The 25,132-nt window shown below is 47.0% G+C and overlaps 1 protein-coding gene across 2 annotated transcripts in view; it reads left to right on the forward strand.

Annotated features, from left to right (window-relative positions):
* Window positions 1–217: 217 nt before the first annotated feature.
* LOC135915390 (TWiK family of potassium channels protein 18-like) overlaps window positions 218–25,132 on the forward strand; it is an 85,530-nt gene continuing 60,615 nt past the window's right edge. The window contains exons 1-3 of one of the 2 annotated variants that reach the window (XM_065448431.1): window positions 218–323; window positions 2,589–2,911; window positions 6,425–6,632. In XM_065448431.1, coding sequence (XP_065304503.1) covers window positions 2,636–2,911; window positions 6,425–6,632 — 484 coding nt within the window. In that variant the 5' untranslated portion in view covers window positions 218–323; window positions 2,589–2,635. The remainder of the gene's footprint in view (window positions 324–2,588; window positions 2,912–6,424; window positions 6,633–25,132) is intronic. The other variant, XM_070531302.1, reaches the window with a different exon arrangement.

Below are 25,132 nucleotides of genomic sequence, written 5' to 3' on the forward strand. Positions count from 1 at the left end.
AAGTGTGGCAAGCCGATAAGGGATCGCGCTTGCACACTACGCTGTTTGCTTCCGTTTGCCGCACGCTCGCGATGCCCGAACCCGAAGCCTCTTGCGGGAGAGCGCGTGTTTACGCGGCACCCCGTGCAAGGAGAGGCCCTCCGATAAAGAAGGCTGGGCCGACCATCTTGCGCGCAGCCGCTCCGCCCGCGTCCCGCTAAATATTGCCGACGCCAGACCGAGCGCCTCCGGGCCACGGCGCGCGCGTGGGCCGCTGGAGAGCGGCGACAGCGCTGCGGCCACGTGCACCACGCGCCGTCTCTTCTGCTGCTCGAATGAACATGGTAAGCTCCGAGTCACCGCTGTCGTAAGTTTCCTATCGCACACGTCACAGATTATTATTATTATTATTAGTAGTAGTAGTAGTAGTAGTAGTAGTAGTAGTAGTAGTAGTAGTAGTAGTAGTTTTACAAACCGTTTCATGTGCTTTATGGTGCTCGTGTTTTCATACATGAAGCTCGACAACAGTCATACGGTTAGTTGCCGCGCAGCGCCCATGCAGGAAAACAAAACTGTTTACAATGCTTGCTTCTCATTTACGATCCAAAATTTCTTTATCGAGCCATACTGAGATAAAAAATAAAGCTAAAAGATGAGTATACTTGCCTTTGGCTTTCATGCCTTCAGTGACGACTTGTGTGTAATATTGTGCGCGTAACGGTTTTCATCACCAAGCTGTACCGTTCTCTGGATCTGCCGATATTGTTACCAAAATTGTCTAGCGCCGTCCTAACTTGTGGCACTGTGTTGTAGGAGGTGGTAGTTCCAATTTTCATAGCTGCTTGAAGCACTGGAGGGCAAACAAAAAAGCGCGGGTTGGACAGTCCCGCACTTGGCGGGTGGTGGCAGCCTGGACTGCGCCCCTTTGTCAAAACGCCTTCACGCGGTACGTCGTGGAAGAGACGTTTGACAGACGACAAAGAGGTCACTCAGACAGCATACTGAACAGCACGTCTCAATCCAAGACGGACACTCCTCTAAGGGGCTGCGTTCGCATTAAAGCTGTGTTGAGCTGAACGTGGATGAATGTTGAGAGATGAGATTGCCAGTAAGAGCATCGCAAGACTGCGAATGGCACTGATGCTGATTTTGATTGCGCTGCGGCTTATACGAATCGCAAGGATATCAGAAAATTTTCATGGACTTTAGAAAGTTGTTAGTTGTGCGATTCGCTTGAGCGCACCTCCCGGACTTTCAAAATTGCATCACGATCTGTATTCACTAAGAAAGCACTTTCCCTATAACTGTCTATAAGCGCAGGTCTCCACCAATCATAATTCTGGACATATTATTATCGAAGACAGCCGTCCAACTGCAAAGAAGGCCTGCTAACAAAAAGCTTTGTGGATTCGGCCCCTGGTCTCTTTGAAGAAACTCTCACATGTGCGCTGATCATATAACTCTGGCATATTTCTGCGCTATTGCATAATCTTACCAGATGTTGCTGGCTGTCCATCAAAAGTACTATTGGATAAGATGCGTGCACATGCGCTAGGTTTCGCTCAGTCTAACGGCAGCAGATTACTTTATTAGGTGTATGATTCTACGGCAGGCTCTAAAGGCTACGTAAACACGTCGCCCATTACTTGGAAACCTCCGGACTCCCAAAGAGACGTTCGAGTAGCTCGGACGTCGCAGGCACTCGAGGGGCAAATGCTTCACTCGAGCGATCTGTCGGCAGCATATCCGCTCATCGCAGCGTAAGGCAAGTGCGCTTGCAACGAAAGCGTCAGGCGCCTTGATGTCTATGATTGCCTGAAAGCAAGCAGAATATATATATATATATATATATATATATATATATATATATATATATATATATATATATATATATATATATATATATATGTGTGTGTGTGTGTGTGTGTGTGTGTGTGTGTGTGTGTGCGTGTAGCTTCGCAGTTGATGACAAATTCGTCCTGGTCGCGGACAAGGACGAATTTTTTCTCAACTGCGACGCTTTCTTTCTGAGTAACCGGTATAGGTTTCTTTTGTAGCTTCGTGCCACATTCGGGTGGATGAAAATTTCCCCCTTCATGAAACTTCCTCCACCTTGCGATTCCCTCAAAACTGATTTGTCTTAAAATATTTATACTTACAAAGGCTAAAAATATATCGCCGCAGTGTAAGCGCAAGTTGGAGCGTGCACATTACGTAATCACATGCAATGTATGCAGAGAATTACATGACAGGCAAGGAGGAGAGAGAGAGGGGGAGTAGGAAAGGCAGGGAGGTTAACCAGACGCGCGTCCGGTTTGTTACCGCGCACTGGGGGAGGAATTTGCTTGCTGCAGGCGTGCCAAAGCCTTGTAAAAAAAAGTTGCCGATCTTCAATAGCCATTGTGCAATGAGTTGAACATTCATGTTCAGGCTGAAGATCCCCATTCGGGAAAACCTTGAAAGAGGTTTAGTGGCAGTTCACACTGCACGTAAAAGCCCACCTACCACTAACGCCACCACAAGCGACGAATCAGAGTTGCGCATTTAGCGCGAAAGGCGCCAAGTGTCAATGTTGACAGCGTTGCAAAGTTCCTCGCCTGTTGGCACAGACGCAGTTCATCGGGAACTCACCTGTGCTATAGTTGCGGACGCCGCCATGACGCGCACTGGCAGCGGACGGCCGACCCCTGCGCCCCGGGTCCCGGTGCCGCCGCCGCAGCTGCTTGTGGTGAGCCCGATGCACGTGGTAACGCTGACGGCCCGGCGGTCCTGGGGCGTGCGCATGGCCCAGCGGCTGCACACCATCTCTCAACGATGGTTCGGGCACCTGCTCCTGCTGGTCCTGCTGGCCGCATATGCAGCGCTGGGGGCGTTCGCATTCCGCTACCTCGAAGGCCCGTACGAGGCGCGCGCAAAGGCGGGCCTCCAGCAGGTGAGCTCGTGTAAAGGATGCGATTCCGTCTACGAAACGCGTTTTTCCCCCTAACTAGGCTAAGATTTATTTATTTATTTATTTATTTATTTATTTATTTATTTTGGAAGCGAGGCAGGGAGGGAGCGATGTCTCGCAGGCAAACGGGGCTGACAAGCAGTGCGTGCTGTGGTATTATTCATAGCATCTGTCACTATCCGTTTGAATTGCGCAAAGGCACTCTATTTCTGCGAATGTATCTGCGACCAATATGAGAATTCCAGTGTTTTAGTTTTCGTGGCCTATCTTATAAAATTATTGCCCTTGTTCTTCTCTTCGTTATCAGTTTTATTTTTTAGTGGGAGAGAAGGAACCTTCACGTATAACCGTATAGGCTCATGTAAGGGCCTCACCTGTACAAGGGACGCATCCCAACTTGGATGCCCAATAGTTTGGCAAAAAAAAAAAATCCATCGGAGAAGCAGTGACGTCCGGCGACTTTCCTCCACCTCACGGGCTTCCGGAGAACTAATTTGAAATGTTCAGTGTCCCAATTCCTCGAGTTGTCGATTAATTCGCCCTCGCTCTGCGATCGGCTAGCCTCTTGGTTAGCTGAAATGGTAGAGCGACCGCCTCGGAAAGGCGTTGGTCCCGGGTTCGATTCCCGGACCACGACAAATTTTTCTCCAGCTGCGAGGTTTTCTTTCGGAGTTGCCTTTGTAGCTTCGTGCTACAATTTGGGGGAATGCCAATTTTTCCGTTTCCAGTCATTATTCATGGATGGGAGTTGAGTCAACCACAAGGTTACGAGAATAAAGTTAGTAAACATGAGCTAGAATAACTAGGAAATACAAAAGACAACTGTTAGTATGTCCGTTGATATCAACGCCGTAGAAAAATAAAGAAACACCGACCCTTCCAGCCCGTGAGGATAGTCGAACAGCGAAGCTGTGTTACTTGCACCGAGTGTTACACCATGCAAGTGGAACTTCGCAAGCAGTCTATATTGTAGATCTTTTGTTTCACCATTCTTTCACATCAATTTCGCTTTTGCGTGATGTATTGCGTGGTAAGTATGCTTTAGGAGCATTTTTTTGCAATTGTTATTTTTTTTTTGCGCGTGACACAGGCCCTACGACGACGAGCAGCCCGTTCACGGGCCAGGTCTCGCTGACGCTTGCGGTAGGCAGATTCTTCCTCAGGATTACACACTACTTCGTGGTCTTCCCATAGTTGTAGCGGGCATGTAATGCGCGGAACCACTACTCCAAAGCTTTCTTTTCCAGAAGGGGGTTGTAGCGCTGAAAAAGACAACACACAGCAAGCGAGACGGGACAGGCGGACAGACGGCTGTCCCGTCTCGCTTGCTGTGTGTTGTCTTTTTCGGCGCTACAACCCTCTTCTGGAAACATGCACCACCTAGCCCCCCAACAAGTATTAACGCGATAGCGTTAAGGAGCTCGTGTCGCAGAAAAGCCGGTGTCGTCGGCGTTGACCGTGAGCGATAAATCACGGCAGGCGCTTCATAAATAAAAAGCAACTTCCAAGATTGGCCCGGTGGGAATCGAACCCGGGTCTCCGGAGTGTGAGACGGAGACGCTACCACTCAGCCACGAGTTCGATGCTTTCAAGCGGTGCAAACGCGCCTCTAGTGAATGCGGTGTTGCCTTCGAAACGAGCCGTGGAAAGTTATACTGCGGTGTATATCGGTAATTATGAACATGTAACGTACAGAAGTCACAATTACACGAGTTGCGAAGTGCGTTTCCGCTGCATTTCTTCTGCGCTTTCCGCACACGCAGAGCCATCTTGCGGCAAACACAGAAGACCCCCTCCTCTCAATGTACGGCGCTGCCCCGACAGGAGGCGCGCCGCGCGCGCATTGGGACCGCTGCCAGGCGCGTCGCGGGACTCCCTCTCCCCTGACGACGCTTCGCCGTGCTCCCGGTTTAGATTACTATCTATCTCTCTGCCCGTGCCGATCACGACGTTTGGCTGGCGTAGATCGTTTCCCCTCCGAGACACCGAGTTCTTTGGTTCGTTTCGTTCGCTCAGGCGCACGTTTCGTTGCCGCGCCGAACGCTGCGTTGCTCGACGCTCACCGCGTGATAGGTGGGCGCTAAGTCCGATGCGGGGCGCATCGTAAGTGATCGCTGTGCCGTAGCGCATTGTCTTATACCCCTTGGCGGGTCGACGGGAACGCTGTCGCGTCCCACTCTTGAAGGCGAAGCTTAAGCGTCCTCCAATTTTTACTCCAAAGCTCCGTATATTGATCGCAAGGCCCATTACTGGAGATGAGGGTGCTGCAATCGTTTTGACGATTGGCTGGATTGGTTTGATGATTGACGTGGCTGCCGGCCCTTGCTGGCGCAAGAAGTGCCGGCAGCCACGCGCTCCTGGTATCGCGTTTCAATCGCTGGGAACTGTTCGTTGGCCGCAAACCGCTAACATCACATTTGTTTCTTTTCCGGCAGGGTGGAATCAATCGTCGGTAAACATGCTGACGAGCTGGCTCGATCGCCTCGAAATACACTGTGTGACAACTGTATAAGATTCGCGTATAAGATAGCATTCTAATAGGGAGAAAGAGGTCACTCCTACTCCTGTTCTCCTGTTGAGCTCTACTTTTCCTCTCCCGCTAGGTCACGTGGCCCTTTTTATTGATACCTGACAACGTCGCAACAGAGTCGGCATAAACAGCTTCACTGTGAAAAAGAAAAAAAAGAACAAGAAAATGAATACGGCCATAGAAACTACTCGCATGTGAAGAAACAAACTTGCAAAGCAAACGTATAATTCTCAATTGCAAAAAGCTTAATATTCAATTGAGGCTCTTGGGCTAGCCGCACTGCTGACCCCCGTATTCAGAAATGCAACTTAAGATGAAGCCCATGCTTGACTTGATCTAAGTGACGCCTATCGTGAACGCGCCGGTGGAAACGCAGTGAGCATCTTTGGGCACGTTAACGCCAGGCGTCATGTAAATCAAGTCAAGCATGGGTTGCGAGTTAAGTATCATTTCTGAATACGGGGGTCATCAGACTCCCAATTCTTACTTTATCCCTGCACTTCCTAGACACATGGTTCACACGTGGTTCGACACGTGGTTCATAGATAGATTCCTAGGCCGTTCCACATCTTGAAAAATTCAAACTTGGTCACCTTGATAAGTAAAAAAAAATCAATGAAGTGCTATTTTAGTGTAGCTTAATGAGCACAGCAAATAATTGACTATGGAAATTGGTTTGTTGAACTATCCATAGTTAACTCTATTCGGCGTATTGAAAACGCTGGTACAGGCTATGAGTGTAGTAGCCCGCACTTAAATCAGAATTTTAAGCTATACGCTGTGCATTATACGCTGGGGCTTACAACATATACACTGGGCATTTACAGCGTCACCTTGACGAACTGTGGGCGAACACCGTAACAATCCTTCTTAGCCAGTTCAAGTTCCTCTGCCTCCTTCGATGCTCCCCGTCGTGCGCAGCACTCAAAGGCTCCGAACAACGGCGTAACTTCGCCTTGGTCCAGGTGCGTCGGCTGCTCGTGGAGGAGCTACGCCGGAGCTGCGGGATGGCTGACGAGTTCCGGTGGCGGCGGCTGGCACAGCGGCGCCTGCAAGAGTACGAGGCGCAGATGCGCGCTCTCTGTCAGGCAGGCGTCACGACGGACGCCGAGCGTCAGCTTTGGACATTCTGGGGAGCCATGTTCTACTGCGGAACCGTCTTCACCACCATCGGTGAGCGGCGCGCGTCGGTGGGAGGTCGCCGTTCACAGTTGGTTGCCACCCGTGCATATATGGTTGCATATAGAATAATAGTAACCGAGAAAACAGACAACCAATCTGGCAATGCGCGATCATCTCCCGCTACAAATGGACGCAGCCGCAGGCATCACAGTCATCGTCATCGTTATCGGAGTGGAGGGGCGTGTATACTCGCGGACAACTTTCTGTGAGTGGCAATGAAACGAAAGCTACGAAGGCAAGGAGGGAGGAGGGAGGAGAAAAGTAGAAGGCAGGGAGGTTAACCAGAATAACGTCCGGTTGGCTACCCTACACCGGGGGAATGGGAAAGGGGAAAACAAAGATCACAGGGAGAGAGAGGAGGGAAGGAAAGAAGAAAATTGCGGCGAGTTCGCTGACGCGTGTGGTCTTACAGAAATTGCATTGAAAGTCACAGATGGTCGCACAAACCCGTCGTCCCTACGGAGGCAAAGCGCGCTCAATAGAGAGCGCTTCTGAAAATAGTCCCGTGTTTTCATGCACCTTAGTGTAAGCTCGGGAAGAGGAAAGATCAACACCTTATTAACAGCAGTTAAATAGGACAAAACCCCCATTGAATGTAAAAGCCTAGTTATTTTGCGGCATTTCCTGTCCGCGTCCGGGCAAACGCGATATACAGTCGCACGTGCAGAGAGCGAGAGAGAGAGAGAGTAAACATTTTTATTAGGTAAATGCGGCTTTGGAGAGGCGTCCTCATTCCAGAATGCCTTGAACTCGGGCCGCGTCCTGGGCCCTCGCAAACAGCCCGTTGCTGATCCTCGAGGTCGGAGGTGGCCAAGGCTCTCTCCCAAAGCTCGTTGGTGGTAGGTGCATCGATTCAGCGCCTGTTCCGAGCAACCAAAAGCACTGTCAAACGCTGGCGGTCTACTTGGCGTGGTAACACATGTGCAGAAGCTCCGCCCTCGTAGCTTTCCCTCCACTGCCACAGAAAGTTGTTCGCGAGTGTAGAGGACTCGGAAACAGTCTGTCATGCTCCGGCCGCGATCATTCGATAGTAGCTAGCGCGGCGCTTTCCAGAACATTTAACCGCCTTTATGCGTCAGCTTGGGTCTTTTTCTGTTCTATTTTGGTGATGACCACGAGGATCAGCATTTTCAGCTGTGCGAGTTCACGCCCTCTAAATAGTTATCGCCCACTACGCCTTTAATCAAGTAGCCTACATTCTTTAAAAAGTTTGCAACGTTTGGGGCTTGTCCAAAACTATCATCGTCATCTGTCTTGCCCGCATTTCCTTTCTTCAACGCTGCGAGACCGGTACTTCCAGGTCACGAACGGCATGCGCGTTATCATCGTGACATAGCATTCTGGACATAGCATTCTGGAGTTTTCAAGAAAGGAAACGGAAGCATGGCAGATGACGATTATCGTTGTGGGACAAGATGTGCCCCAAAGGGTGCAAACCTTTTTAAGAGTCTACAAGCGAGCTGCGCGAATTCTTCGGAGCGTCCGCACATGTCACGGGCAACTTACAAAACTGAAAATCTAAGTCGCACGCTTTTCACAAAAATGAACCACGGATTTTCTGGAGCACTGTATTCAGCTGCCACACCATCGCCAGTGTCACGAAAGCTTGCGCCCTGCCGCGCCTCGCGAGGAGCGGTGCGTTGAACGTACAAGACGCGCGTCTTGGTTCACTATTTTTGCCTTAGTAGACATCGTTTCGTATTTTTGCGAGGCAGCCAGAGCAAGAGCCCAGCCAATCGGGCCAAACTCCGACGCAGCCTATTCAAATACATTCAAAACACATAAACGCTTTTCTGAGATAACCCCTGGACCAATTTTCATGAAATGTGTTGCATTTGAGAGACAAAGTAAAATTCTAGTCACTGTTGGAAGCGGAATTTCGATTTAGGGCGTGCATTTTGTTGAAAAGGTTCTCATAAATTCGAAAGTTTGAAAATAATAGAAGCATGAAGTTTACAAATTAATAGCTTTGCATCAAGAACAGATATTGCGGTTCCGTAAACGGCAACCATTAGATCATTGAAAGCGGACAAATTCTATACGTCATTTTATACCTTACCTGAATTTGTTACACTGTGTACAAGGGTTCTGCAAAAGCTGTATTTTCATTTTACTAAATTTTTTGAGATGCATGTGTAACATATCAATTTTCTCCGCTTTAGATGTACTATTAGTTGCAATTCACAGAATTGTGATATAATTTTTCATTGATGAGTTACAGGGTTGTGAACTTGATAGTTTTTTTTCTGACAATTTTTTTATTCTTGCCAATTTTTAATAAAAAGTTGACGACCTAAATAAAAAGTTCGAAACCAGCAGTCACTAGATTTTAAGTTCTTCTTTTAAATGTAACAAACCTCGCCAAATATGGTGCAGTGGTTACCAAGAAAAACTAATTTTCCTTTTACATGTGTTTAGATAGGAGCAACCGAGCAAAAGCTTCCTGTCATCCTTGGTGTGAGGGGAGCACAGAAGGAGCGTCGGAGTTTAGGCTGCCCCAACCTTTGGCATCGCCACACATTTTTAGGCTGTACTATCTTCGGGATCAGTCCGCGAAATAGACTAGAAACGCACAAACTCGATACGGAAAAGCGTAGATAATTCGCTAAGAAAGACATTGACTTTAAGAAACGTTACATACACATGCGCGCCAAAGCACAAAAAAAAACAGAGCCACCTGAAGAATACACGCGGGTTTTCCTGTCTTCACTGCCAATGCTTGTCAGAACGAGTTCGCAGGCTGCAGCACGTCGAGTGCACGCCCGATGGCGAGCGGCGTAGAAGGAACTACTGGGGTTGTTACACTCTATCAGACTGAGCGACGGCGCTATGACAAAAACGCACTGGGCACCGAGAATAAAGAAAAAAGGTATACAGAGTGCGCGCGGCGTCCAGTCTGACCGTTGTTTCAGACGCCCAACAAAGGAGGAGTTTTAAGCAGAGTGGGGAGGGCCATGTTAGATGTGTCGAAAAATTTGCCACCTCGAGTCGGGCCTCTGATTCTTCTGGCGCAGATTGCAGCGGGATGCGAGCCACGGGAAGCTGCCAAACGTGACAGCCGGGGCGCACTTCCGAGCGCCGGCCGGTTCAATTTTTTTCCTCGGGGCGCACTTCCGCCGGAAGTGTGGAGCGAGAACAATGCGAACGGCCAAGTTGTCCGGGCAAACGCGTGCGCATACGCAGCCTCGGCGTTCGCTCAACCCTGCGGACCGCTGCGGCGATTGCCAGAGAAATTGGGGCCGCTCGCGAGGCGTGCAGCATAAGCAGAGAAAATAACGACCCGGTAATGGACCGGCGAGTTCTGGCGCGTGGCGCTGAATGTCGCTTCCCTTGTTAACGTCGACGCCGGATGTAAAAAAACTATAACCGGCTGCCGGGAGTCCGTGCGATAGAAAGAAGGACAAAAAAAAACATCGCAATGTCCAGTTCACGCGGCAATTGAAAAAAAAAGTACGGTAATTTTTTTTTTTTCACTGGAAGAGAATTTAAGCACAAATAAGGTAAACAAGCATTTGGCAGCAAACCTGAAGGCACGGAAGGCAGGACGTCCGGGCGACCTGTCTAAGGCAGGAAAAAGTGCGCGGCGCCGCAGTGCGAAAAGCGCTTCGTTCGGCTGTCATTGGCTCGGTGCACATGTGTCATTCGCATCAGCACTACGCTGATGCGGTATTTAGAGCGGTACTTATTAATGACAGTTTTAGGAGCGACCTTTCGGAAAGTCATTGCCACGTGAAGAGTAGTGACGATGGCATGACTTTTGAGTTTTCGAGAAAAGCTCCAACTATATTTCGCTGTTCGGCTCTATGTGTGCGTTTACTACGTGAGCTGTGCACCTGAAATTTGAGCGCGGCCAACCGTGATCGTTTGCTAAAAGAAAGCTTCGCGGCCACCCGTACCCCAAGCGATCGCGTGAAATCACTCGTTGCGAGGATGATAAAGGAGCGAGTATGTTTGAGGGAAGGGTCGAGTCAGCCACGACTTTCAAACTTTATTCCAGCATCCTGGATGCTGTAGCCGTGGTCAAAAAGCCATTACACGAGCTTGGCTAGGAGCACGCCCCAGCAAAAATGGCAGGCTCAGGTAGATAGAGCCCAGCAAGATACCTGACGCAAACTACAAAAGAAAAAAAAGTGCAACATGAGCAAAACAATTATCTGTAAGTAACTTCAGTCAAACTTCAGTAACTTCAGTAACACGTAACTTCAGTCACATAGCTGGATCGAACCATGGTAATGTTGTTTGCCGTCGCTTGGAGATACTCAGATTATCTTTCGCAGTCCACCTAATTACATAATTATTCCTAATTAATTAATCAACTTCTCAAATATTATAATTCCATGAAAAGTTCTAATGAGAAAATTGTTGAGCAACATGAAAAACTCCCGATGCAGCTTTCTGCTGCTCAATTCGTGCTACGTAAAAGTGTTTTTCTGGGCGTGGAAGAAAACCGCGAATACATTTCACTTACCAGCGTGCCTTGCAAAATCCTTGAAGACATAATATTTTCCAATCTTGTCTCATTTCTTGAATCCAACTCTTTCTTCACTTCATTTCAGCATGGGTTTCGCAAAAGCTACTCCTGCGATACACAACTAATATCGTTTATACATAACATTTCTTCCTCTTTAGACTAACGTCATTGACTGTATCTTTCTAGATTTTGCGAAAGCGTTTGACAAGGTGCCTCATCACTTACTGCTTCTTAAACTTAGTACTCTTAATATTGACCCTAATATTCTGAAATGGATAGAATGTTTTCTAAACAACCGTACCCAGTTTGTAACAGCTAGCGATTCTGCATCCCCGCTCTGTGCCGTGAAGTCAGGTGTTCCTCAAGAGCGTCTCGGGACCGTTATTATTCCTAATTTATATAAACGACTTACCTGCCGTAGTTAACAGTTCTATTAAACTTTTTGCCGACGATTGCGTTTCATATCGTGATATAACTAATCAGCATGATAACTTTATGCTTCAGACAGATCTAGATAACATTTCAAGGTGGTGCTCACAATGGCTAATGTTCTTAAATCCGACTAAATGCAAAATTATATCTGTCTCGCGTCCCTAAAACTCACCAACTCCTTTCGGCCATATTATCAATGGAACCAACCTTGAGCCCGTGACTTCCTATAAATATCTTGGAATCCAGCTAAACAGTAACCTTTCGTGGCATGCGCACATCGAACACATCACGAACAATGCAAACAGATCTCTTGGCTACATTCGCAGGAATTTTTCTAAAGCCCCACCCCATATTAAGTTACTGCTCTACAAAACACTAATTAGACCTAAGCTAGAGTAGGCGTCATCTGTCTGGGACCCTGGTCAAAAAACATTAGCAGATACGATTGAGTCAGTTCAGAACAGGTCAGCACGTTCCATCCTTTCAAATTATTCCCGCAAAGCTAGCGCTTCTTTAATGAAATCAAATCTTGGCCTTATTAATTTGCGGCTTTGAAGAAAAATTTTCCGTCTCTGCCTTTTCGAAAAATCTTTTACCAAAACAATTCGCTTAAACAAGATTTCATTTCAGAGATGTCGTCGCGTCTTGATCACGGGTTTAAAGCGTTCATTCATTTCTGTCGCACAAATGTGTTCTCCGATTCGTTTCTGGCAAAAACCAGTGCCGAGTGGAACCACCTTCCCCCCTCCATCGCCTGCATCGAAGAGGCATCATCTTTCAAGATTGCAATAACTGATTATGTTTTGAGTTTATCACTTAAATACTAATAATTGCTTGAACGCGTTGTATTTTTTTATTGTTGTACCCACCCCCTCTATAACGCCCTTCTTCCGCCCCCCCCCCCCCGAGGGCACTGTAAATAAATAAAATAAAATAAATAAATACACGCAAAATTTCCGCGCGACTGGCCACTCGATGGACTTTGCGTGTATTCGCGGGCTTCTTTCACGCTGGGAAAAACGCTCTTACGTAGCACGTGTTGAGCAACCGAAAGCTGCATCGGGACTCGGCGCGGCCTGGGCCAATCGCATGATGCGAGACTGAACGCAAACTGAACGCGCGTTTCGGACGACGATCTCCGATCGCGCCCCAGTTGGCCGACGCCATCAACAATTTTCTCGTGAATCAAGCAATAGACACAGCCTCATCCGATATATCCGTTTATTTAGATCAACAAATTAAGAGGTATCTGTCCTTTCATCCTGTGACATAAACTGAGATTTCGTCGATAATTAGAAGCTTGAAAAACAGCAGTAGTAGTGACATCGATGGTATCCGAATACTGACGGTGAAGTTAGTTGCCGATATTTTAGCACCAATTCTTGTACACATGTGCAAGTCCTGTTTAGCTGCTTCCGTTTTTCCGATTAAAACGCAGATTGCGAAAGTAGTAATGTTGCATAATAAGGGTGATCGCAATGAATTAGGAAATTATAGACCTGTATCTGTCCTGCCAATTTTTTCAAATGAACTTGAGAAGGTAATACACATGAGGATATCAAAGTTCGTTGAAAATTGCGAATTGTTCACAGAGTGTGAATTCTGTTTTCGCAAAAATAAACCTGTGAAACTGGCATTACTTCAACGAAAAGAATACATTCTCACACAGTTTAAAAAGAAATTTATTGGTTGGTCTGTTCGTTAGTTACACTAAGGAATTTGATTTAGTTAACTACGAGCTTCTAATTAAAAAAACTTACGTCATTATGGCATGCGGGGGTCTACACTGGAGCTAATAAAATCATACCTATGCTATCGGCAACAAATCGTCCAAATAGATAAGTCAAAGTTAAAGATTATGAACGTACCTTGCGGAGTTCCGCAAGGGAGTATATTATGTCTTGCATTGTTTATTTTATATATTAATGATTCGGTACGTATTAATTCTAGTGCAAAGTTTATTATATATGTCGATGACACCGCCATTTTCTTGTCTGGTAATAACATACATAACCTTATAAACATCTGTAATGGCACAGTACAAAAATTACCAGTATGCTCCTTATTTAATGGCATGAAAATCATTCAGAGCAAAAAAGACGATTATTTTTACACCAAAGAACAAAGAAATCCCTCCACATGTAGATATAGCTTTAAACGGCCGTAGCATTGAACTTATTGATCATTTTAGGTGCCTATAGGCATGGTGTTTTCTGCAAATATGCCCATGTAAATATTTTAATCCAAACGATTGCTCGCATAACAAGAATAGTTGGTCGCCTCAAGCACCTTCTCTCGACACAGGTAAAATTACTTATCTCTAATTCCTTGTTTTACCCCCACTTAATTTACCATGTACTAGTCGAAGGCACCGCGACGCTTTCTAGCGTGCAAAAGAATACATATAATGCAAAAGTTGTTCATTCGATACGCTTATAATACTCCTTTTGGGACATCAACTGCTAATTTCGTTATCAGAGCTCGTATCATTAGAAACCACCCGTTGTACGACTATAGATTAACTGTGAGATTTAAATTTCGTATTAAAGAAAACTTAGAAAACAGTGCTTTCTCGTTTAGAGAAGAAAAAAACAGGGTTATCAGACAAAGAGAGGCGAAATACGGATGGCACCAACCATGCGTTTAAATTCAGGAGTGCAACGCTTGTGCTATACGTTGCCATCTCGTCTCAACCCCCCTACGTGGCTATTAATTTCAGTTTGTTTCCTTGCGCGTCAAGCAAACTGCGCTTGAAAATTGTAAACGTCAGAGCATAATTTAGTAGTATACATACCTTGCGCATTGTGATTATACTTGCCATATTGCTACTTTAACGATGTCATCTCTAATTACACGTTTGTTTTGATGTGATTTTTATTTGTATGTTTACTTTGATGCAATATATATTTATATCTGTGCTGCTGTGAACCCTTGTAATGGGGGCAGTGGGCTCGTCAAGCTGCCTAATGACAGCTTTTATTCGCCACTCCTCTGTCCGTTTGTGAAACAGGCGAAATAAAATTGATTGATTGATTGATTGATTGATTGATTGATTGATTGATTGATTGATTGATTGATTGATTGATTGATTGATTGATTGATTGATTGATTGATTGATTGATTGACAGGCTTATATAAGAGTAACACACTCTAGAGAAAATTCCTGAAACCCTATGTGTACAGTATTTAAGGCAGTATTTCAAGAAGTGCATTCCGTGACATATGTTCTTCGAAAAATACACCTAGCCATTTACTATCACGGGTCTACTCCCAACAGGCAGTGAGAGTAGACTCTCACCTACTCGGTCTACCTCGCCAGAACCCTCACCAGTCAACTCTCAACACACGGTGATAGTAGACCGGTTTGGCTCTTGCCCTGGCCAGAATGGCTTCCCGTTGTACGTGACATCACAGACTCGATTACAACCTTCATTGCGCATCAACGATTCGGGGAACCTAGCTGATCAATCAGCGCAGGTTACCAGTCGAGTCCTGTATCAGCTACCTCTGATGTCACCCTCAGACAGCCAATACGAGCGCTTAGAAGCCATCCACAGAAAAGGTATCCGACTTTGCCTTGGAGTCCCTCAGCCAGCGTCAAACAAGAAAGTGCTCTACGAAGCTGAGTCACGCCCTCTACGACTTCAGGCTTCCGAGGCTCTGATGATCCAGCTTCTACGATTGAGTGAGTCTACGCCCGGTAGAGCCCTCTTACGACGTATAGGTAACAGACCGCGCTCACATTTTTATGCAGCATTGAACACGCTTCGCGTATTAGGATTGCGCTGCTCAAGACCGAGAGAAAGGATAGAACCACCCTGGACATTCGAGGACATCACATGCAACTTAAGTGTACCACGATTGCAATCAAAGAGCTGCATTCCATCTGCAGAAGCCAAGGCATTAGTCCTGGAACACCTGAACACGACTTACCCGAATCACCTACAAGTATACACAGATGGCTCTGTCAAGGCCGACGAAGACCGCTGTGCAGCTACATACTACATTCCCTCTATAAGATATACGTGGTCTGGGCGTCTGGACTGTATAGCCTCGTCGACAGTTGTGGAAGGCGTAGCGATAGCTTCTGCTCTGCGCAAATTAAAGACTTTGCCTCCGCAGAATGTGGTTGTCCTTACGGACTCAAAGGCCGCATTACAACAAGTATACCGTGGTTTGCCATCCCTCAAGTTCCCACGCAAATCCCTAGCCATCGTGAAAGACCTCAACAACAAAGGCTTCACAGTAAAGTTTCAGTGGATTCCCTCCCACACTGGTATCTCAGGAAACGAAAAAGCTGATGCGCTTGCATACGCAGCGCTATATCATCCTCCCAAAATCAAGGCTCCAAAGAGTAATCAAGTGCAAAAATCTGAAATTCGAAATCACTTTGCGTCGCTTTGGGTTCCACCGCATATGCCCTGCGTAACCAAAAGATTGCACCGAGAGGAAGCCTCACTTCTACATCGTATAAGGACAGGATCTGCTAGCACACAGGCCTGGTTATTTAAAACGGGACGAATAAATTCTCCAAACTGTACGGCATGCAACGAGACAGGAGACATTGAGCACTTTTTGTGGTCCTGCCAGCAATTCCAAGATGCAAGAGACACTCTCCTGAAGAATTTGCAAAACAAGGACCTTCCGCATGCGCGCCTGCAACACCTTATATTTCCCGAGGGATCAGTGATGGCCCGCAAAGAAACTTCACGTCTCCTCATCGATTTCTTAAGAGAGACCGGTTTGATGGACATATGGTGAAACCCATCAGCGGTATTGTGCGAGACGCTCGGGCGGAGCAATTGCCGGCCTTGTTCGCCAGGCTAAACCCGCCTGTTGCTACAATTCACCACCACCACCACCACCAGGCAATACTGACGCGTCGCGCTAGTATTCAAGACTTAGAGGGCCAAGTGGGCTCTTATCTTGTTCAAGCTACAGTCGTAACGAATTCATCGGATCCGTGCGTCACAACGAGCCCTGATTCACAAGTCGAGAACTCGCATTAAGATAACGTTTAAGCTTAAGATAACAACAGCAGCGAAACATTCCTTCCACCACTCAACAACTTTGCTTCACTGGGACACTTCGTCCGGGTAACTCCGCCCTACCACAACTCTCCCAGAAATTGAAGCAGCTGTGCTCCACACGCAACGAATGGCACATTTTATCATGTCAGCATTGCGCGTAATGAAGTGATCTTCGGTGCTGACTGCAAAACCCTCTCCCGTTTTACTGAAGTGGACGAAATGCCCCATGTGCTACGCGATGCTCCGGCCTCGCACATTGTATTTCGGATCCTGATGAGGCCGTCGCACCCTTCACAAGCAAGTGCTCTCTGTCCGATCTGTGCCAATTCGAAGCCATTCTTTACCAGTGAGAGGCGATCAGGCGAAGAGAAATGTCGGCAGTTAAGCAGCAGCCGTTAGGAACTAGCGAATACGGACCCGGCGTGACAGGCTCTGCTTCGTAAGGCAGTCATGTGGTACGATCCGACAAGGCCGGAACATCGTGAGTTATTGCCTTCCTAGTGAACGACACCTTAAACGGGGCTCCTTTGTACAATGTCGTTAACTTCTCGCAGGAATGTCACTGAGTCCTGAAACTGCGTGAAAACTGAAAAATATATCGGGTGATCCACGAAAGAACTTGCGCGCCAAACAAGCAAGTGTGAAGACATTTGTTATGCTCTGAGGAGAAGCACTTTTTCAGCTTTCAGTTTCGCAGCTGTCAGCGTTTTGTCGCGCAATCCAGTCCTTATAGTTCAGCTTAAGGCACAGTCAACCATCTGTGTACTTAAGATGGCCTCTGCTGTATACCTTCAGGCCAAAGATCAAAAAAGCAAATGGAAATAATTCACGAGCAGAGCGCTGCAAGTGTTCGGACGTTCCAAACTACTTAATTTCTGCACATATGGCAAGAACTCGGGGTAAATCAAGGCTTAGGCATGAAATATTTCACTTTTGCAAAAGGAAGAAAAGAAAATCCGCCTGTTAATCACCACCTCTCCGAAACAAAGTAGCCGGTTAATAACTGACAGCAGAAAAATGAGCAAAGCCTTTCTAGAGTGCCCTTCAAGCAAAGGCAGGCGGGCACTTTATTCCGGCAGGTTATTCTCTCTATTTTTTATTTTTTATTTCTTTTTGCTTGCAAAATCTCTTTTAGTTTCAATCCATCTTGTAAGATATTTATTACACTCCTGCTTCTGGTGGTAAGAAGCACTTCTTGTTTGTTTTCTGTCGCAGGCTTTTTCTATACGTATTCTACTGCGAAACATTCACTACTTGTCAAGATGATTGATAGCTTCCGAACTCTCCAAGCAAATTACAGACCAGTATGTGCGCTACTTTCTTCGTTCTTTTATACTTCTTCCTTTCATTCTGAAACTATGCTTTTTCGTGTTCCTTCATCAACTAAATTAATTGCGTGGCCCTTTCTACCTTATCTTACTCTCGCCAAATCGTTCTCGCAACAAAAATTACTTCCTGAGCCTTGAATATCGCTCCCACCTGTCAAATGCGAACGGATTACTGCGATAAAGCTCAATGGCATCTGTGATAGTAGCAGAGGTCGTTACCAGCCAGACGAGTCCTGCATTCGTCACTGCATTAATAATTTTAAAATTCAGCGGGCGAGAAGAATTAGTGTATTTTCTGCTTCTTTTTCTGCCTTTTTTTCTATCGAGATAGATACCTTATGAGCACTTCATAAAAACGTTGTTGAGAATCCTTACAAACATTATGTTACTTAGTACGTCCGAACAAAGTTCTGCGTGAAAAACCGAAGACATGCTGAATTCAATGTCACTTCCTCGATGAGCAATGCGACACATCACAGGGAAAATTTTTGTGTATAAGATAGATACGCACGTCACGCAGCCAACTTATATAGTGACTGGGCCATTTATTGTATATATATTGTAGCTGTATATTTACGTTACCGTTTATTGTAATTAAAGGGGCCCTGAACCACTCTTTATCAAAGTGCAGAAATGCACTTCAAGTTATAACAGGCTATTTCAGAAATACATTTCCGCATAAAGTATTTCAATGGGTTCGGCAGAAGCCAAGTTATTGGCAATTAAACACCACTTTCGCGATGTCTGCACTCCTTCTTCAATGCCTTGCACTGCGAAAGCTACGGCAGAGCGGGGCGTGCCCACAACGCTCCGCCTATTGAAAGTCACCGTGGCGCGCAGTCCAAATTTGATTTTGGATGTTCACCTAGATGCCACAACTTCCGATTTTGGCGCCTACGACGCGACAAACGTAAGAGAGACGCGATTGTCCTCACGGAGCCGCAGCGTAATCAGCCAGCGTACTCGTCGCGGCACCCCGCAGCGGCCGCGGTATCTACTCTATGTAGAAGACCGCCGCTACATGTCACTGTAGTGCGTATGTGCAGGGACGCTATAACGTAAAACTATTCCAAACTTTTCTATTCCAATTCTGCTATCAGCCCTCCGCGATTGGTCAAAAACTTTTTTCGACCACCCCCCATTTCACCTGTCTGTCACGCGACGTTACAAAAACCGCAATACCTCCCCATCTGATATGATGTGTGCACACTGATTATGCATGATTTGACAGAAAAATGAAAAACAGTTATTTCTGATTCGACCCCTTTTCGCCATTAGCCCTCGGCTATTGGTAAAAAGTTTTCGGGCTGCACCCACTTCACCTACCTGTCACGCGACGTCACAAAACCGCACGAACTCACCGCGTCAAAGTGACGTGTACGCGATAAAGATGCATTAATATGCCGAACAAAACTGATTTTTTTTTCGGAATAGCCGCAGGCTGTCCCGTTCCGAAAGGAATAAAAGATAGCTACCGCCGATCGCTGAGACGCTGGCTATTCGCACCTGCCGGAGAGCATGGGTGTACTTGCGTATAATAAAACTTCTTGCGTGACCGTGTAACGTTTTTAAGCACTTTCGACACGTTTACTACCTCATTCTGCCAACTCTTCTTTGCTGAGGGTCAATTTTAGCTTCATTGTTAAGCTTCCGTTGCATGCCGCCGCGATTTTTGACCAGCCACCACAAGCTAAGTAAGGGAAAGCCGACCAATAGCAAACGCCGGCACCACCCTCTTCATCCGGTTATCGGTTTTCAGTGCACTGGCTCTGCCCTAGTGAATCCCTCTCCACTTGAGCGTTCTCCTCGCCTTTTGTCAGCCAATTAGATACAACAAGCCGCTCAGTGTAGGCAATGTTATTCGTTTTTCAAGCAAACAACAGGTACCTCCTATGAACGAGGAGAGCGTTTGATTGGTCTGTTCAGACAACCCTATGAGTGACCACCCGGTGCTTGCGTCGGTGGTTACGCAAATTTGACGTCAGGAAATTGGAATAGAAACATATTGGAATAGTTTTACGTTATAGGGCCCCAGCATTTGCTTTCTGCAGAGCAGGGCTTGAGTGTGCGCTCGCGCTCGTATGCTCCAGTCCGGCCATGCTACATGATGCGGACACGCTTTGTGCTGCACCAGCTATGCGGTGCAGGACAACATCCAACTTGCGCACTTTGAAGCGCTATCGATAGCTCAATGCAAAGCGAAGTCTGCCAAGGCGTCTAACCAGTAGCGACCATGAGTGAGCGCGCGCTCGCGAGCGTGCATGTGGTCTGACCTCAAGTTTCGCGCATTTCGAGGCTTGTTGAGTGTTCAAAACTAGTCGAAATTAGCGAGACCAGAGGGCTACGACACCAATAAGCAGGGTGGCCACATTCCCACGCAGGCGACCGCGGCCGAGCATGAGCTGACGAAAGTCGTATTTTGTCGTAGTCTCTTTATGAAATTTCGTCAATAAATATACACAGTAACAGCAGGAAGAAGAGCACTAATCCAATCACCGTTCTTGAGTGATGTCAGATATTGGCCAATAGCTTGAACTTTTGCTCTTGGCTGAGTGTTGTTTTTCTACCTCTGGCTATTTCTGTGAAATCTCCGGTGTATCTACCAGTCGCCGCGCCTAGTTCGGTGGCGATGTAAGTGGACCATCCAGGGCGTCTGCCGGAACCGGTGGCGTCAGCGACGGCAGCCTCCAGGAAACAGATCTCGCTACAGACTGACAGCGACAGCGAAGGCACCCGTGTCTACTCACTCAGCAGCGAGGACCCTTTTGATGACGACGCCTTCCAACCTGTGCGTGGCCGCAAGGCGAAGAGAAAGAACACCAAGACCTCTTCGTCCTCCAGTACAGAAACTGTTGGGCCCACGTGGAGCCCCGACGCCAACACCATCTTGTTTATGCCTGTGATACCTAACGGTAACATGAAGCGGCGTAATAGGCAATCTGTCTCGATTCAGCTGGATACCATGATGCCCAACGAAATCACGGATATTAGAGTGGATACCCGCAAAAATGTACTGGTGGTTTATGTTCTGCATGCGGGTGCTCTTAGCGCGCTACGCAAGGTAACAGATCTTGATGGTATGCAGGTGCACTATCACATCCCGCTGGGCTCTGATGTCATCACCGGTGTCATATACGACGAAGACTTGGCCATCCTCAGCAATGACTTGCCGATTCTGGTTAAAGCAGCGAATGATCATAACATCATTGTTGATGTCTTGCGCCTGGGCAACTCACGTTGCGTGAAGATTGTGTTCAACGGAAACCACCTGCCGCCGCACGTTAAGGTAGGCCCCTTTCGTACTCCTGTCCGGCCTTTCGTACCGAAACCTCTGCAGTGCCGCAACTGCATGAAACTAAGGCACGTGAGCAGCGTCTGTGAGAACGAAACAGTGTGCCCCCGCTGCGCTGAGCCACACGCCGCAGATAAATGTGCAGCCACTGTCATGAAATGTCCAAACTGCCACTAATCTCATGAGGCTTCATCAAAAGACTGCCCAAAAATTAAGAAAGAAATCACTATCTTAAAAGAAATGGCAAGAGATCATTCCTTTCATCGAGAAGCCTCCGCTAAAATCAGGAAGCGACGCTCCCGTCGCCGACGTTCTTCAAGGAAAGCTGCGTCGGTGACGCGTGTCTCACGTCCTCTGTCACCTCCTCCACTGCCACCCAGGCCACACATATCAGAAAGGCCTACAAAAAACAAAGGTGCTGAGAAGAATATGAACAATGAAGCCTGGCCTGCGCTGACAAAACGGCAACAACCTGCAGAATCACTGCACGCCAACGGAAGTAGTCTACCCTGAGCATTTTCCTCGCCGGTGAATTAACTGAACAGGATAGGCAAGTGGTTGTGATGGTGCGATCACTAATCAATACGATTCGCATGCTACTGAACAAGCTACAGACACCGACAGCTCAAAGCGCATTGCAAATACTGGATGAACTGAATCCAATATTTGCAAGCCTAATATAAGCATCATGGCTCACCCAAACCTTTCTTTTCGCACTGAAGTTTTAAGCGCGACAATTTTTCAATGGAATGCCAGAGGCTTGAAGTCCCGCATCTCGGATTTGCGCCAATTTGTCTTGAAAAACCGGTTTCCTATACTTGTTATTTGCGAACCGAACGTACCAACTCCTTACATATTATCTGGTTACGAAATTTTTTATTCTTCCGCACGCGAGGAACGAAGCAATGTTCTCATATACATCCGCATGGACTTGACCTATGTTTCGCATACAGTTCAGCCTCATGACTACAACCAATGCGTATGCCTCCGCGTCAGAAAGAACAAAGTGTCTTTCACTCATATCGGTTGTTACATCTCCCCATCAAGGCAGTTCGACTGTGTAAGACTGAAATATGTGTTAAAAGAAAATGATGGCCCCTGGGTCATCACTGGGGACTTCAGTGCCCATCACTTGCTTTGGAGAGGCACCGAGATCAACTCAAGGGGAAGGAATGTTGTGTCGCTTGGCTCTGATTGTCACCTCTGCATCATTTGATTTGATTTGATTTATTGATTTCCATTTACACACACACGTACAGGGGAGTGGTAAATGGAGGTGGATGAGGGAAAAAAGCCGCACAGACGCGGCTTGAGGTAACCTCACCCCCTAAGGTACAATATGGCTGCATGAACGATGGTAGCCCGACGTATCTGCCCGGTTCGGTGTATAACAGCTGCCTCGACTTGGCCTTAGTGTCATGGAGCTTCACGTCACGTGTTAAATGGTTTTGAGACATCGAGACTCACGGAAGTGGTCACAAATTCTCACCTACCAAAAGATTAATGGACTCACTCGGTCTTTCCCTCATGGTGTATCGAAGAGCACTGACTGGACTATGTTTTCGTCGCTTATGAAAGAATCGTGCCGGGGTGATTTCGTCGGCAACGTCGACGACACCATCGCAGAAGCAATGAAAGCTGCCAAGTGTTTATTATTAATGTCGTCAAACCGTACGGATTTCGACATTGAACTTGAGAGAAATCAATTCTACGGCGTTCAAAGCGACGATACAGACGCACTAGATCAATTTATGATCTCAGAGACGCACGACGCATTCAGAAGAACGCTCAGCGTCGCATAGACAAACTAGAGGGAGATCGATGGAAGATATTCTGTTAATCACTGGACCCTCGCAAGCCGCTTTCACATATCTGGAGGACAGACCGCGGTCTTCGTTCATCCCCGCAACAGCGACACCCATTCGCAGCTTTGGCCCTCCATCTTGGCCAAACTGAGCTTGGTGTCGCGGAGGAATTCTGTGCGAAAGTCACTGGCGAGCCTGTAAACGCATACATTGATGAAAATGACCTCCCTGCGGCTCAGGTACCAGAAATGGACGTGTCCTTTACCATGGAAAAACTAGAAGCTACCCTGGCTATTTCTAAACGATTATCCTCTCCAGGCCCTGGCGGCGTCACCTATGCTGCCCTGGGACACCTTGGACAAGAGGCAAGGAGAGCGCTTCTGAGCACTTTCAACAACTCAAGGCATAGAGGTACAGTTCCCAGGCAATGGAAATTCAGTCTGCTGGTACCTTTGCTAAAACCGGGAAAATCTCCGTTGGATTTGGCGGCATATCGCCCTATCGCTCTGGCCAGCTGCATCGGAAAGGTGATGGAAAGGATGGTCCTTGCTCGTCTAGAATGTTATCTCGAGCGTTACAATATCTACTCAGCTTCCATGGCAGGCTTTCGTCGGGGTAGTTCCTCAATTGATAGCGTCATTGACCTGACAACGTTTGTGCAACAGGAGAAAAGCCGTAAGCGCATATCAGTTGCGCTCTTTCTCGACGTGAAAGGCGCGTATGACAACGTTGCCCATGACGCCGTCATCTACTCTCTGGAGACTATTGGAATTGGCGGCCGCATGCTTCGCTCGTAATCCGACTACATAACTCGTCGGTCGTTTTCTTTATTTTTTTTTTGTACAAACAGAAGACGGCCCCACACCTGAATATTACACTTACTGCGGCGTGTCTCAAGGAGGAGTATTGAGTCCCACGTTGTTCAGTGTGATACTCATAGAACTATCTGAAGTTTTACCTGAAACAATCTACCTCTCCATATACGCAGACTACATCTGCCTTTGGACGTCTGCGGTAACTCGCCTTCAGGTTCGCGCGCAATTGGCACGGGCAGCAACTTTGACATGAGCATACCTTCATGACTCAAGGCTTGACTGTATCGACCGAGAAATGTGCAACAATTATTGCATTCACACGTAAACCTATGACACCATACCCAGTATCCATTAACGGTCACACTATCACCTATGGAAAGACCCATCGATTCTTGGGTGTAATAATCGATCGTAATCTTTCCTGGAGCCGTTATTGCACGTACCTGAAGAAAAAACTGTTGTCTATTGCCCAGGTACTGAGATTCATGTGCGGGAAAACATGGGGCACATCTTTACACTTCATGCTTCAGTTGTACAGAGCTCTATTTCTAGGCTATTTAAACTACAGCCTTCCAGTGTTGTCTAGTACGTGCAAGTCAAATATTCGCTCATTGGAGAGCTTACAGGGCCAAGCATTGCGCCCGTGTTTAGGACTTCCTTGCTGTGTATCAACAGCTGCAACAATCGTGCTCGTCAAAGATAATTGCATCCAAACATAAGTTGCTGTGTATTGTCTCCGAACGCATATCCGTCATCTTTCCCGCGTCCCTGGTCATCACTTGGCGTTCTTGCCATCGCAGAGACCTCGTGAAGCGTTTTCTGAAGTTATAATCACACATACAGTTTGTATTCCATTAGGATACATACCAGCAGCAAGGCCATCATTACCCTTGTGGTGTCTCCAACAGCCCCAGGTGCGCCTAAGTATTCCGGGTGTAAAGAGGAAGGCCAATCACCTAACAATAGCTTTGAAATAGATGACGCTGCTATTAATCAATGAGACATACGGGGACCGAATACACATCTATACTGATGGTTCGGTCTCACTTACCAGCTCTTCAGGTGCCGTTGCCATTCCGGCTACGAAACCCACAATCAAATTCAAACTGTCCCGCATGACAACATCAACAGCGGCAGAGCCTCCTGCCCTGCGTGTTGCTATCAAATATCTCCTGCAAAAGACACCTCAGAAATCGGTCATTTCTTGCGACTCTAAGGAAGCACTTCAGAGTCTGAATTTGCTCTATATCATAGGACTCATGAGCAGCTGACATATGAAATAAGAAAACATCACCATCAAGCTATCGCTAAAGGGCAT

Source organism: Dermacentor albipictus, chromosome 1, assembly GCF_038994185.2.
Source record: "Dermacentor albipictus isolate Rhodes 1998 colony chromosome 1, USDA_Dalb.pri_finalv2, whole genome shotgun sequence".
In the NCBI taxonomy this organism is placed as follows: Eukaryota; Metazoa; Arthropoda; class Arachnida; order Ixodida; family Ixodidae; genus Dermacentor; species Dermacentor albipictus.